Source organism: Pangasianodon hypophthalmus, chromosome 15 (genome assembly GCF_027358585.1).
Source record: "Pangasianodon hypophthalmus isolate fPanHyp1 chromosome 15, fPanHyp1.pri, whole genome shotgun sequence".
In the NCBI taxonomy this organism is placed as follows: domain Eukaryota; kingdom Metazoa; phylum Chordata; class Actinopteri; order Siluriformes; family Pangasiidae; genus Pangasianodon; species Pangasianodon hypophthalmus.
In genome coordinates this window covers 432,501-447,571 of record NC_069724.1, presented here as the reverse complement: position 1 = coordinate 447,571, position 15,071 = coordinate 432,501, and the positions used below count along the sequence as shown (strand labels likewise).

The following is a 15,071-nucleotide window of genomic DNA, read 5'->3' as shown; positions in this document are numbered from 1 at the left end:
TCGGAGTTCATCACGACCTACATGTCAGTTTATTGTGGCGAGGCATGTGTACATGAATAAAATTATATGCAGGTATTCATGTTTTCAATAAAGCTTTATCAAAGAAAAATATAGACTTAATAAGGAACTCGTTAATTCCATAATAGTATATTTATGCTAATATTTATTGATGGATAATATTAGATAAAAATAGAAATGATTTCCAACTTCAGGCTTCACTGGGAAAGTCACTAAAGTCTCTACCTTTGTGTCTCCACCTTGTAAACAGACCATGAGGAACAGAATAAATTCCTTTAGTGTTCTTTGATTTTACTTGATTCCGAACACAACGAACATTAACACAGAGGAGATTATGTGAAGAATCGTTTTAGGAAACGCCAGCAACGTCATGCTCTCGTTAAATTACTGAAAAATCATCAAGAAGTCCTCTGACTGCTTCTTTTCTAACAAATAACTCCATTTTGCTTGTTAGCTTTTTTTTAATCCCCTTCACCAAGCTGATCGTTCATTTTGGAACAACTACAAATAAGAAAAAAATGGATGTAAAGTGAGGGGATGTGCACAGCAGGTAGCAGCTATCAGGGCACCGGTGAAATGACTCCGGGATGTGGCACTCAACTCATTTTCACTCATCTTCATCACTCCAAAACTCATCATCTTCTTCATCTACGCCCAGGAACAATCTAGAAAGAGAACGGGAATGTTTTAGGAGAGAAGAGAAGACGCTGTATTCCACTAATGCACTCTTTGAAAGAACACTTTACTCTTCCTGTACAGCCAGGTCTAATAAAAGCGAGCTGTGGATCTGCTTCATTCTTATACAGACAATAAAACGATAACAGAAAGTTATACCCAAAGCTAGAGTCAGTGATTGTGGTGAACAGTAGCCGATGCTACTTGCTTTTAAACTCGAAGTTAAATTTAAAAAACACAAATCCGCCGGTTCTTATTACTCGGATGTTTGCTGGTCGACTGAATTTTTTTGTTTGTTTCCGATTTACAAAGCTTAAGCAGCACAGAAACCCAGGGCCTCATTTATAAAAACCTGCATAGATTAAGCCTAAATGTAGACACGTGATAACTTCCTAAATGTTTTTCAGATTTAAAAACTGTCTGTGTGCATGAATACATTCTTCAAATCAAATGGAACAGAAGTATAGAGACGTATAGATATTTTCACTTATTAATATTGTATTTGGATTGCTTTGGTTGATAAATTTGACTCAAGTTTACTCTTTATACTATATTATTTAACTACGGTTTAAATTCAGATGTTACCCTCGCCCTCGTGCAGCTGCGGTTAAGAAAAGCAAAATTTATGAGCGGCATTTTAGACAAATTAAATTTCATTGAAATGAATACATTTTACAGGAAATGGAATCTAAAGTCATAAGATTAATCATACAGAGCCAGAACTCAAACTGGCTGAGTGTAGAGGTGGAGGTGAGGGTTGAGGAGGTGAGTGTAGAGGAGGTGAGTGTAGAGGTGGAGGTGACTATAAAGGAGGTGAGTGTGGAGGAGGTGAGTGTAGAGGTGGAGGTGACTATAAAGGTGAGTGTAGAGGTGGAGGTGAGTATAAAGGAGGTGAGTGTAGAGGAGGTGAGTATAAAGGAGGTGAGTGTAGAGGTGGAGGTGAGTGTGGAGGAGGTGAGTATAAAGGAGGTGAGTGTAGAGGTGGAGGTGAGTGTAGAGGAGGTGAATGTAGAGGAGGTGAGTGTAGAGGTGGAGGTGAGTGTAGAGGAGGTGAGTGTAGAGGTGGAGGTGAGTGTAGAGGAGGTGAGTGTAGAGGAGGTGAGTGTGGAGGAGGTGAGTATAAAGGAGGTGAGTGTAGAGGTGGAGGTGAGTATAAAGGAGGTTAGTGTAGAGGTGGAGGTGAGTGTAGAGGTGGAGGTGAGGGTGGAGGAGGCGTACTGGTTGAAGCAGGGTATGTTGGGATTGTTGAAGTGGCTGTAGGGATTCACTCGAGACAGAGGAGCCAGGCAGATCCAGCAGAAGTACTGGTGACAGGAGGAGCAGGTCATTTTGTTGCAGCCTTCCATCTTCTGCAGAGCCGAGAGGAGAGACGTGAGCTGAAGTGTCTTTCACATTTCATTCATTTTATACTATAATCATAAACACATGCAGAGGGATGGGATGTACGGAGCAGGCGGCTTTTCCCAGTTCATTCCTGTTCATCAGGATCCTAAACCGGACGCTCTGTAAACATCTTCATTATACTCGCGTTACACGTAATCCGGAGTCAGCTTTTTAACAGCACAAGCAGCGTGATCAGAGGTTTAAATTAATTCTGTCTCAAAAAAAAAGTCATCAGTGTGTGAATATTAAACGCACAGTGAGAAGAAGAGAGAGTAAAGTCGCAGTAAAGTCGCTCAGCGTTTCATTTTCGCCCGAGATTCAGGAACAAAAACGTTCTGGTTGTTGAGAAGAACAAAAATCCACACGTTATCCATCACTGTAACGATCTATAACAGCTTTACTCATCTACTGATGTTACTGACATTAAGAGAGGTTTTTACGCTTTTTTTTTTGCCGTGTGTGTGTGTGTGTGTGTGTGTGTGTTCTTCATCCTCGCTGAACTTTCCTGAGGTCCTGCGTCTGCCTCAGATCGTTAGTTTGACGCTCGTCACGCCGCTCGTTCAGCCTCATTTTTATTTTAAACAGATTAAAATCTCTAACGTGAGCTGTGTTTTCTTACACGGGATCGCATCGTGACTCAAACACACGCTCAGAACTCACACTCCCACTCACACTCACACTCCGATTCCGACAGCGAAAGGAACGAGACACAAACATTTACACGGATATTATTCTTCTGTTTAATGAACTGATTAAAGGACATCATGAGGATAGAAATTTCATTCTGATTGTCCTCAGTCAGCCTCCTGTATTCCTGAAGGGTTTATATGAACATTTGCGCTCTCACTCCAGACCTTCAAGATCTAACGGAGATTCCTCTAAACACTGACGTTCCATGCGTTTAATATTACACACGCACTTTATATCACTATTACGCTTTCTCAGGTCTCAAGTCTAAGTAGTATGGTGTGTCAGCACACCTGAACAGGTAAGCAGTTTGCTTCGTATCTAAAGCTAGCAGACATTTCAGGGTGTTAAGATCCAGCAGTGGAGCTGACCTGAATGTGACAGCCACAGCGAGGGCAGTTTTTAGAGTTCTCTTCCAACCACTTCCTACTGAAGGACTCCTCTACAGCACGCTGGATCACCTGCTTCCCAAAACGCTGCTCCAAGAACTTTTTCTCCTCCGCAGAGCCAGCCAGGTACTCCTCCTGCAGGTTATTAAGCTCCTCTGGAGAAAAAAAACCAGAAATATATATTTTTTTTAGCTTTTCTTTCCGTTAAAGACTGAAAATGTTGATCCGATATCGTAACGGTACGAGCATGTTGCAGCATGAAGTGCTGAGAAGCATGGCTTCTGAAAATATTCTTCTCAATACATTTCTCTGCTCTATATTTGCACATTATTTTCAGCAGTGATTAAGGTCATGAGATTAAGATAAAAAACATCTTTCACAACAAAACTGCTAAAAAACAAAAAGTTAAACTACGAAACACTATGGTTTTAAGTCCTCGTCATATTCCTTTATTTGCACTCACAGCTGTGCACTCGATATGATATTAGCTTGTAGAGTTATTCTGTCATTATTTAATCAGCTGTACTCTTATTATGAAAACATACAAGTTATGATCAGTAGAAGTCGCTTACGGACGGTGGGCAGGCAGTGCGAGAGGCCGTGGTAGGCGCGCTTGCACAGCGTACAGAAGGCGTAGCGGCAGGACGGACACAGGCCCATGGTGGCGTTGGGCTCCAGCATCACAGCCATGCAACAGGAAGTGCGAGGACAGTACACAACGTCCGCCATCAGGTCCAGGCTGTTCTGCAGCAACAAGCGGTCGTAGCGCGCAAACTCCTCCTCCCCAACCAGCAGTTTCACCTGTCATTCATGCACAATCACGTCACGATCTGACACCGTAACATCCCGAAGGCTTACAGGCTTCAAAACATCATTAAAATCCCACTTCTCTTTATTTTATTACAGTTTTAGACAATACAGAACTCATAACCACACCCACAACAAAATAAATAAAATCAAGTGCCATTCTTCTCTCACTTTCCTGTAATTCAGTGTAAACTGAATTAATCCTGAGAGAAATCTCTACGCACCACGACTGATTCGGTTCTGACGCCACAACGCAATCTCAAAAACGGTTCTTTATGCATCTCGATTTTTGCCTACATGATAATCTTCCAGCACGGCCAATCGCTTCCTTTAAAATATAAACATGATTTAATGATTTTTAATCACACCGAAACATTCAGTGGATTTCTTTAGGATTTCTTTCTAACAGAATTAATTTCATAATTGAAAAACTACTCTAATTTGATATTTTTAGATTTACATAGTCAAAGGTATATCGAGTGTTTAAGATTCTCACATTCTGCTTTTAGTTGTCTAATGCAAGTCTATTAAAAAGTGTTTTTTAAACTTTTTGTAGAATTTGTAGAAAAAGGATCAGAATAAAAGTGTCCTTTACGTTTGGGTTTCAATTTTCTAATTCTTTATAAAAGCAAAGTGTGTTTGATTTAGAGGTTGTGTTACGTGAACGCTAGTAATTTCCATCCGGTGTTAGTGAAATCGTTTCATGTAGTGAAGAAGATGCTTTTAGGGATTTCAGGCCTGCGAGGCTGTGAGAAGACTTTATAAACTGAAGATTTTATATGAATCTCTGATGGCGTACGAAACAAAACACCAAGCTACACATCAGAGAAAAGACAACAATAGTGGATATAAATAAAAACAAATTTAAATTGTGATTTATTTTGTGTTTATGTAATACAGTGTGTGCTGCAGCTGCTCATGTTTATGTCAGTAAAACATTACAGGCCTGATTTTCATTCATTCAGATCATTTAAATAACTTATTTTCTTAAAGACATTCTGAATTTAATTTCATATTTATGTTGGTTAAATTTGCTTAAAGTGACGCTCCGGAGACACGCAGGTGTAAGAGGTTACCTGGGAAGGTGTGGCTACAGAGGTACACTTCGGCTCGGGGCATGTAAGGCACTGGACTTTGCCGTCTCGGATCTGGATCTGGAAGAACTCCTTGATGCAGGCCCTGCAGTAAACGTGCTGGCACTCTTTAAAGAGCACGCAGCTGGAGCCCAGCTTCTCGGAGAAGCAGATCCCACAGCAGAAGACCTTGCTGTCGAAAACCTTCTGCCGCTGAGCTTCGTCGAAGTCCAGGAGCTGACGCAGCAGGTCAGCGTGCGGCCCGGCCTCCAGAACGGCGCGAGGGTCCAGCTCCGCCGGCTTCTTCTTCTCCGCACCCGCATTTTCAGCTCGCTTGGCGGCTCCATCAGTTCTGCAGCGCTCCAGCTGAGAGTGTTTGCTGCCAGTGCTGTGGATTTCCAGAGGAGACTGCAGACCCAGGAAGTCCAAAGCCTCCTCCTTGAGGAACTGGATCCAGGTGAAGAGCACCACGCTGCCCTGATTCTCCTGCCACAGGTCATCCAGACGCTTACACAGAGACGTCAGCTGATAAACGGATAAGGTTGAGAGAAGAAAAAGTGGAGAATTAAACTTTATAATTGATAAACGTCACGCAGCCGTGTAACACACACAGAGGAAACGCTATCCGCCCTCTTCCTCATACACAAGCTCACAGATCCCTATGATTGGCTAGGTTCGCTATGATTGACAGGTGGGAGAGAGTATGCCCCTCCCACCCAATTTTATTCCCTTCACTCCTGGCCACACTACAAACACTGTATGTGTTTCTGGGTTTTTTGTGGTTGTTATTTTAAAGGCTAACACCTGACAGTGACTTAAGTACGTTCTTCTGTGTGTTAATTTCATGAGTGTGTTTAATACCCAAAAAAAAAAAAAAAAAAACTTTTAGATCTTGTATAACTTTCTTTCAAAAATGATGGATCCTGTTTGAGAAACATAATTGTGTTTCCATAACACATAAATTATGGAAGCCGCACTCGCAACACAACAAACAGTTTCCTCACCTGGAGTCTAGAGAGCCATTTGGAGCTCAGCGTAAACACCGGCGCTGATGAGGAAGGATAATCGACAGGAAGCTCGAAACTCAGGACCAGAGGAGGCAGAAACAATACGTCGTACTCCACGCATTTCTCCCCTGTCCATGCAAATGCACACAAGCTCAGGTGAGAAGAGGGAGGAGAAATGAGAGTCAGGTTTAAACGCTAGAGTGAATCTAACATCGCCTCACCGCTGACCAGCAACTTGAAGTCACGGGGCAGCTCGAGACACAGATGGATCTCTCCTTCCCGACCTGATTCGGCTCGGCGAAACTCTTCTTCATCATAAATACTCGCTAGAGCCAGCAGTTCGTCATCCTGTGCTTCCTGATCAGACATTTGAACATTCCTGATGGAACAGAATTCAGATTTAACCGTGAACACGAATTAAAATGAACCCAGGCCAAATTTCATTCATTCCAGAATAGGGAATAATAGACGTTGCTCAATGTTGTGCAAGAATTATGAATAAACTAAACCGGGCGTGTCTGATCTTATCCGCTAAGTGCCTGCGTGGCTGTGAGTATTCGTCCCAGACAATCAGGAGCCACAGCTGATAATCAACTGATTAAACAGGTGGAATCAGGAATCGGTCCCTGATCAGCTGGAATGAAAACTTGTAGCTGAGATAAAACCGGACAATGCTGAATAAAAAAAAGCAAAACTTTATGACCGCTCCAGTAAAACTAGGTGATACGATGATATAATATTGATATTGTGATAAATTATGTCACTTTTCTGAGATATCGCAGGTATTTTGATATCTTTAAAAAAAAAAACAGCATTTATAAACTTCGAATGGAAGAAGCTGATTGGACGTTAAAACTGAACCTTTTTTATTTATTAGAATTGATGAAGTATTAGAATATGATTTTTATCCTTTTCAAGTTTTTTTTGCAACACTACTGTTTTTGTAGCAGTTCTTTAGCAAACCTATATATGACGACTCACTTCACGTATCAGAGAAATGGTAAATATTGTGATATGATGTTTTAGTCGTATCGCCCAGCTGTACACTCCAGGATTCTCACTGGCCATATTCTTGACTCATGTTTAAAGGTTTTCAGGCAAAACAGGGGCACAAAGTTATCAAATCAAATTCTCAGACGCATTAAAAAACAAATTTCGCTCGTTTTGTAATGATCATGAACTGATGTAATGATCTGTCATACGTCACTTTACTCTGTATTTGTTAACCGGCGTATAAAAAGCAGAGCCTCAGGCATCAGTACAGTATAAGCACTAGTGTTAACGCTTTTATTACGGACATGAAAAGAAAACAGGAAAGCACAGCACATCATGACCTACTCTTCTGAAATTAATAAAAAATATGCTGATATGTTTGATGGAGGAGACGAATTTGAGCCAGGATGGAGACAAACAGTTCTACTTTGGGAAGATGAATTGTTCAGACTGATATTTTTTGGACCAGGATGTTTTAAGAGACATCTTTCTTTCTCTCTCTCTCTCTCTCTCTCTCTCACACACACACACACACACACACACACACACACACACATTCCCATTCTAATGATCTCTCCTGTATTATTAAACTGTCTTACTGTAGAACTGATTTATAGGTTTTGGTTCAACAATCAGAAGACCGTACAGTTTTTCTACCTGAAACAGTAATCTTACTCACAATGCCAGAGGTGCATTATATCATAATTTATATTGTTTATTGTCTGTAAACACTGCTGTGTACTTTATGCCTGCTGTATTGTATTGTGTCCTGTGTTATTATTATATATATATATATATATATCTCATGTATATTGTGAACTTGTTCATGGTGTATATTGTTAGAGTTTGTGCTGTACTGAATTGTTTACATTTACATTTTTCTGCACATGGCAATAAACTTTTACTTAATTACTTACTTAAAAGGATTCTGTGACCTTATCAGAAAACACTCTAATACAGGTGGCATATTCTGATAAGATCTTATGATCAGAAAATATGACTATGCACAGGAATATGATGAAATGGATGTGTAAGAGTGCAGTGCGCATGCGCAGAACTCATTTCCGTTTGCCCTCCTGGATGTCTGCGTTGTTTACTCCTCAAATTACAACTTATCTGCCTTCATCTGTTTTACAAGCATCAGATTAAAACTCCTGAATTTCCAGAGTAATCTCTAGACTATGTCTAATCTCTAATCTGTAATCCTAACCCTAGTTATTAAAGCTAACAGCTAACTAAACCTGAGCTGACATTAGAGGAGTTTAGCTAGCAAACAAACTAGCATCATAGCACTTAGCATCCAGACCAACTGCTTAAAAACAACACTCCTGATCCAGACTGAGTTGAATAATAAACAGTACTAACTAGGTAAGTTAATGACTAACTTACCTACAGAGTAGAACTATAAATATATAAGACCAGAAGCAGAAGAACTACTTCATGCTGTCATTCACTGTATCCCACATTCTGACTAAGTCCCGCCCCTGCCGCGCGCGGATTGGCTGCTGTTTGTCCAATCACATCTCCTGTAGCTGTTGACAGTTAGCCAATCCTGATGCAGCTGTTTCAGTTAAGGAGGATTCTAATACCGGAAGTATCGATAGGCAAAAGGTTTTTCTCGATCGAATTAGTGCTGTGTCACTGCAAACTTCATTTTAGATTATTACTGTAGACTTAAAGTTTATTCATGAATCCTTGTGTATCATCAAATACAACATTTTTAATTTAAAATATATTTTTTGGAAGGATTATTTACTTCTTGTAAATAATGTCAGGTGGTATGTGGATCCTCTGCGCATGCGTCAAGAACGTCACACTTTACCATGAATTAGGATTAATTAAGAGATTTTTTCTCGCCTTTACTTAATATGGAACATTATTTACAATTGTGTGTTCTCTAAAATAAATATATTTTTCAAAATTGGCTTAATAACAATCAATATTTTATTAGTTTTTCAGCCATTAATCCAAAATGCAACATTTACACAATATGGCCAAATGTCTGTGGAACATCACACCTGTATGAGGTTCTTCTCCAAACTCTTTCCACAAACTCAGAAGCACACAGTTGTATAGAACGTCTCTGTGTGCTGTAGCTTTACAGTTTCCCTTCACTGGAACTAAGAGGCTGAAACCTGTTCCAGCATGACAATGCCCCTGTGCACAAAGCGAGCTCCATGAAGACATGGTGTGTGAAGGTTGGAGTGGAAGAACTCGAGTGTCCTGCACAGAGCCCTGACCTTACTCAACCCCACTGAACACCTTTGGGATGAACTGGAACTGGAGACTCCTTACCCAACATCAGCGCCTGACCTCACTAATGTTCTTGTAGCTGAATGAACACAAATCCCCTTTTTTTTTTTTTTTTTTTTTTTAAATAGACTTCTCTTCACTAATAAGCACTTCCGGGACGGTGACTGAGAAAAGCCTAGACTGTTAACATTTAAAATGCTTTTCTGAAGGTCAGGAAAAGTCAGTAACCAATCAGAGTAAAGCTACGTATATTTAATTTTGTATTTATTATTTATAACATACGCTCTGCACGCTCACCTTTACGCTCTACACAGTTCCTCAGCCGCTGGATCACGTTTCTGCAGATTTGCTCAACATTTTAATCTCAGTTCTGGATTTTTCAGACAAACTGTAGATTGAATTTCTGTTATTCATATTTACTGTTTTGTAACTTTTAAGTTGTCATGTGTTTATTGATGAGTATTACACTGAAAACAAAATGTAAATGTAAAAAAAAAAAAAAAAAGAAAAGAAAAATAATGAGCCTGATTCATTTTCATGCTTCATCAGAAAAAAAAAAAATTATAAATAAGTTTGATGAAAATTCAACAGTAAATACGTCAGAAATTTATAATAATTTTTTTATCACTTAACCAGATTTGTGTTAAGAGGAATTTATTATTTATATTTGTTAACGTTTACTGTAATGTTATGTTATGTGTTATTTATTTCTCCTGCTGTAATGATTGCATTTCAGTGGGGCATGAACTTTTCTCCATAGTTTCCTAGATGCTTAACAACATATGATTTGTCATGTCACTTTCATTTGCATTTTCACCAGCGGTACATTTTACACTCATCATCATCATCATCATCATCATCATCATCATCTCACACACACACACACACACACACACACATTCAAACTGTTACATCAGAATCTCACAGGGGGAAAAAAAATCCTTACAAGTCCTTTATTTCACCTCAGCAAAACGGAAAGCATAAATATTCTGCAAACCAAAACATTATATACAACCTTTTTGCTTTTCCTCTGAAAGAACATGAAGAGACGATGGAATCGTAGCACCTAGTACAGGGTTCGCAGAAGGACTTTACCTCCAAATGAACTACATTTCAAACAGTTTCCGTATCAGTGCACCAAAAATGAATGATTTATTTATTTTTATTATCGTGACTGGAAAAAAAAAACACCTGGTTGGTCTCTACTATGCGTACTGGCAGTGGGGAATAAAACAAAAACAAAAACAAAAACGAAACGTTCTGGGGAAATCAAGAAAGCAACGACACACAGGAACCTCAGCCACGAAGTGATGCTTCAGTGAAACGATGAAATACGGCATAACGAGAACAGATCCAGCGGCCTATCAACAACACTGATCTTATTTTAAATTTTATTCCTTTTCAGTGTTTTCATACTTCATTTTGATTCGTAGAAGTGCACGAAGTCAAGTGACATGACAAACGTTAAGAAACGATGCGAAACTAAAAGCAAAGGTTTCTCAAAAAAAAAAAAAAAAAAAATTCCCATCAAGTTAAAACGTGTGCAGTTTTTCTCTAACATACGACATCATCCTCACCTGTACGTAACTCCGTAAAGCTAACTGTCCAATCACGAGCGTGAATGTTTCAAAGTGACACAGAACCCAAGTCCCCATCTTCAAGCTCAGCTTTCTTTAATGTGAAAAAGACCAACACATGTGCAACCTTATTTATACAGCAAAAAAAAAAAAAAAAAAAGAGAAAAGAGAAAAGGAATCCACACACGACGAGTTCAGGAAAGCTTCGCAGTGCCTTCTGATAACGAAACTAACGGTAGCTAGCTTGTTTCAGTCACGACCTGGAGGCGAGCTGAGAGAACGATGGAGTGGATGAAGTGTTAGTCGATGTCCATTTCCGGAAGCTTGGCCTCTGTGGATTCTGGCGCCGGTTGGTCTTTGTTTGGGCTGTTGGACCGGTTCTCTGAACCTTCCTGTCCGTTAACCGGGCCGTTCTGCTCAGGCGTCTTATCCTCCTTTGGTGGCTCGACTTTGGGTTTGGGTTTTGAGATGATGGGGTTGCAGGTGGAGGACAGCTCCTGAAGAGAACATCCGAGGTTTAGAAAATACAGCACAAACTTTATAAACCATAAACATTTAGCTTAAAGTCTAAACAAAATGGCTTCCGTCGACGAACAGCCAATAGCGTTCGAGATAAACCACACCCCCGTCCAATCTTAAACCTGACAGCGAGCTAGCTGAACACCGAGACCGGTGACGAGATTAGCGAGAGTCTTTTACCGACTCTTACGGATGCAGAAACCCGATGCGATGGATGGAAAAGTGAATAGTGGATTAAAAAAAAGTGGATAAAAACACACTGATGAACCACATTAACTGCTAACAAGCTGCTACTGTAAAGCAAGACACGCCTCCAGGGGGCGGGGCTTATACAGTTCTAGAGAGCATTACTTATTAAATTAAATTAACGTGAGAATACTCCAAATCTGTATTTTTATATTTTGTTTTTTCAGATACAGTGTCGTATCGGTGTCTGTAACACTAACGGATTAAAAGATCTCGGACACTGATTTTAATTTTGTGAACTTTAACAGTATTTTAAAAAAACAACGTAATCGTTATCAGTACCTTGGTTTTGGCTTGAATCTCGCCGGCTTTAATAACAGGCTCTAGTGTCAGACTCTGCTTGCTCTGTTCATTCATTTTGCTGTTCATCCAGTTCATGGCCTCGTTCACCTGCTTTTCCACCTTCATCACCTCCAACTCGTCCAGGTGCTCATACTGCTCGTCCTGACGGCAAAAACAACGCTTGTGAGTGAGAACGCACAAATAACGCTTCCTATCTCTGTAATGACTTTTTCACTTTCTTTGAAAATCTCATCTGAAGATATATCTGAAGTATTCAGACTTTTCCCTCATGAGCGCCATTTCCCAGTTTTTTATTTATTTATTTTAATTTGCGCCAGATTTAAACCGGCTAGATGTCTTTATATCAGCTGCTTTAATTCTGCATTATCAAACACTTTTATTTTTTCCTGTAACAGACTCTCAGTAAAGAATACATAAAATAACGTAAACCACTGCAACTCCTACAAAAAAAAAACAAATCTAAACCATCATCATTGCTAGAATTGTGGATTTAAACACTGATTAATTAAACGGAAATGTTTCGATATACGAGAGCTTCACGTTACTCCTCATGTTACAGAAAAGGTTTTACTCGGGTTATGATTACACACATGAGCACCGTAAACTGAGCGCTGACGTGCTAAACAACCGCACACCTTTGCTTTGTACGCTTCTAAAATCTTCATGTACTTCTGGATTTGCTTCCCGAGCTCCTCGAAGGCTTTTGGTCTCTCCTCCGCCTCTATCGCGCGTTCCTGGATCGGCTGTCCCAGTTTCTACGTGTGTGGGGGAAAAAAAAAACTTGTTTATTTCTGTATGTAAGGAACTGTTTCTATTTTAATGCAGTGAAAGCACTTTTAGAATTTACCTTCAGCTCTGCCAGTTTATCAATGTACACCTGCTTCTGTTGATCTTCTCCTTCTTCGTACAGCCAGTTTTCTGTGTCTTCAAGTTTTAGACTAAAAGCATCTCGATCCTGAAAGATTTCACCAGCACGGGTTACTACCACAGATAAGAGGTTATAAACTCTATCACAGCGTTATAAACTAATTATAAACGATATGCTTTACAGACTTACTTCTTCACTGACGAACTTCTCCAGTGCACCATGCAGTTTGTCCCTCATCTCATACACGTACTCCTCAACCCCGTTCTTAGCGTCGTTCCTCTCCTTCTCCAGCTTGTCCTGCATGATCATCTTCCCCTGTTGACACAAAGGTAAAGAGAGAACTTATTTTCCTGAGAGCAGGATCTGGATGATGGTGAGTTTAACTCTAGCGCAGTGTGACGTCCTGTCCGAAGATAACGGACTTTATTATAAGGTTCGATCTGGAATTGAAATGAAATTTACATTTACAGCTCCTTCAGTTTTACATTCCCGCAAACTCTAACACAATTAGAAAGTGGATTTTTGAACAGAAAACAGACCCTTATTATTATTCTGTAAGATTAAACAGAGTTCAGTTTTATAAGGTTCTATCTCTTAATCTCGTTACATGAATGAAACACGACAGAGTGCGACATTCTGAGACGATTATTTAGATCGCATGTTTATCCTCCCAGGCGTCTTTAAGACCTGTAGTATTGAGTCTTCTGGTTTTTTTTCCTCTTGTCTCTTTATCTGTGATTTTTAATTAATTTAATCTCATTTTAAAGCTTTAAAAATAACACCACAGAAGAATGAAGTAAACCTCAGTGATGACGTTTACATGGCTAACTCATTTTTCGAGCACAACGCCAGATAGAACCTTTTAACACCAAGGTGAAAATATAATACCTGCTTCTGGGGAAAATAAAATACAATACTTTTAAACATCACTATCAGTGCCACTGGCTTTGATTTCATATAAACAGACACATTACCACATAAACAACACTAAAGAAACTGTCCTTACAGCTGATTATGATCCACTTCTTGAAAGCGTTAGTAACTCTGTAGAAAGATGGATGTCCTTACCCATATCTTTAACTGGTCGAATAAATATTTTGAAAATGAATATTTTGCCAAAATTTTGATATTTATTCCAGAACATTCCTCTGCCTCCTAAATTCATTTGGAATAACAGATGTTCCAGACTCCGTCTGACACTTCTATAGTTGCCATATGATAGAGGAGGTCTGCAGTGTCCTAATTTTCATTGGTATTATTGTGCTGTGCAACTTAGAACAATTATATTTATTTTTATCTCAGGACTGCCTGTCTTGGGTGGATATGGAATCAGCTGCCATTAATCCTGGCATGCCTTTAAATTTGTGTTTATATTCATCAGAGTTGAAAGATCTTAAAAAAAAAAAAAAAAGTTTCCAATCCTATAGTTATAAATTATGATTGCCGTATGGTTGGATGTGAAAAAATATTTAGATGCCTTCCATCCTTTATCTTGTTTTAGTCCCATTTGGGGCAATGAAAAATTTAAAGCAGGCAGATTGTTTTAGTCAAGGTTTAATTTCTTCATTATATAATATGCTGGTGTCAGGATCAAAGGACTCCTCAAACTAAAATTGGAAGCTTGGAGATCAGATCTTAAGGATGATATTCAGGTGGAGGACTGGATGGAAGCATGCAAGGAATATTGCATAAATATAATGAAAATATCCCAGACACTTGCTTAAGATGCAGCGACTTTAAAGGAATTTTTGGAAAGATGTGAAAGGAATGATAGAAAAGATCCTTGATGTTAACATAGCACTGTCACCTTTAATCTTTTTATTTCAATTATATCCTAAGGAGATCAAGTTAAAAACGAAGGAATATATATTTATAAATATATGTATTCTTCAAGCGAAACGGCTTATTTCTTTACATTGGAAAAGTATATATGCACCAAATATAGGACTTTGGCTGAAAGAAATGGTAACAAATATGTTAATGGAAAAGATAACTTATATATTAAGAGATAAATACATAAGTTTGATGGCGTTTGGGGATCTTTCGAATTGTTTTTAAAAGGTGGTGGAGTGGGACATGTGTTGATAGAAGTGTGTGTTTTATCTGTTATATATAAAGTGTTAAGATCTGTATTTTTTTTCCCCATGAGTGAAATGATTAGTGACCCGGGCATGACGATAGCCCCCTGAGGTGTTTGTGGATTAACCTGCATTACCTCATTCTCCACAAACAGATTGAGCAGCTCGTTAGGAAGCTGCCAGTGCAGGCTGTTC

General features: G+C 39.2%; 2 protein-coding genes across 4 annotated transcripts in view; both read right to left on the bottom strand.

The window, feature by feature from the left end:
- Nucleotides 1-6: 6 nt before the first annotated feature.
- rnf14 (ring finger protein 14) lies at nt 7-8,578 on the bottom strand. The gene is made up of 8 exons (XM_026938908.3): nt 8,422-8,578; nt 6,261-6,418; nt 6,037-6,167; nt 5,036-5,557; nt 3,725-3,953; nt 3,135-3,307; nt 1,912-2,042; nt 7-683 (listed from the first exon to the last, which is right to left on the bottom strand). The coding sequence occupies exons 2-8, from the start codon at nt 6,406-6,408 to the stop codon at nt 626-628; spliced, it is 1,392 nt and encodes a 463-aa protein (XP_026794709.3). The 5' UTR covers nt 6,409-6,418; nt 8,422-8,578; the 3' UTR covers nt 7-625.
- Nucleotides 8,579-10,224: 1,646 nt separating this feature from the next.
- The window catches only part of hspa4a (heat shock protein 4a), an 18,383-nt gene continuing 13,536 nt past the window's right edge, over nt 10,225-15,071 (bottom strand). For 2 of the 3 annotated variants that reach the window (XM_053240162.1, XM_026938706.3), the window contains 6 exons: nt 15,014-15,071; nt 12,988-13,113; nt 12,778-12,885; nt 12,566-12,685; nt 11,910-12,071; nt 10,225-11,359 (listed from right to left, as the gene is read on the bottom strand). The exon at nt 15,014-15,071 is cut by the window's right edge and continues 92 nt beyond it. In XM_053240162.1, the coding sequence (XP_053096137.1) occupies nt 11,162-11,359; nt 11,910-12,071; nt 12,566-12,685; nt 12,778-12,885; nt 12,988-13,113; nt 15,014-15,071 (772 nt within the window). In that variant the 3' untranslated portion in view covers nt 10,225-11,161. The remainder of the gene's footprint in view (nt 11,360-11,909; nt 12,072-12,565; nt 12,686-12,777; nt 12,886-12,987; nt 13,114-15,013) is intronic. The other variant, XM_053240163.1, reaches the window with a different exon arrangement.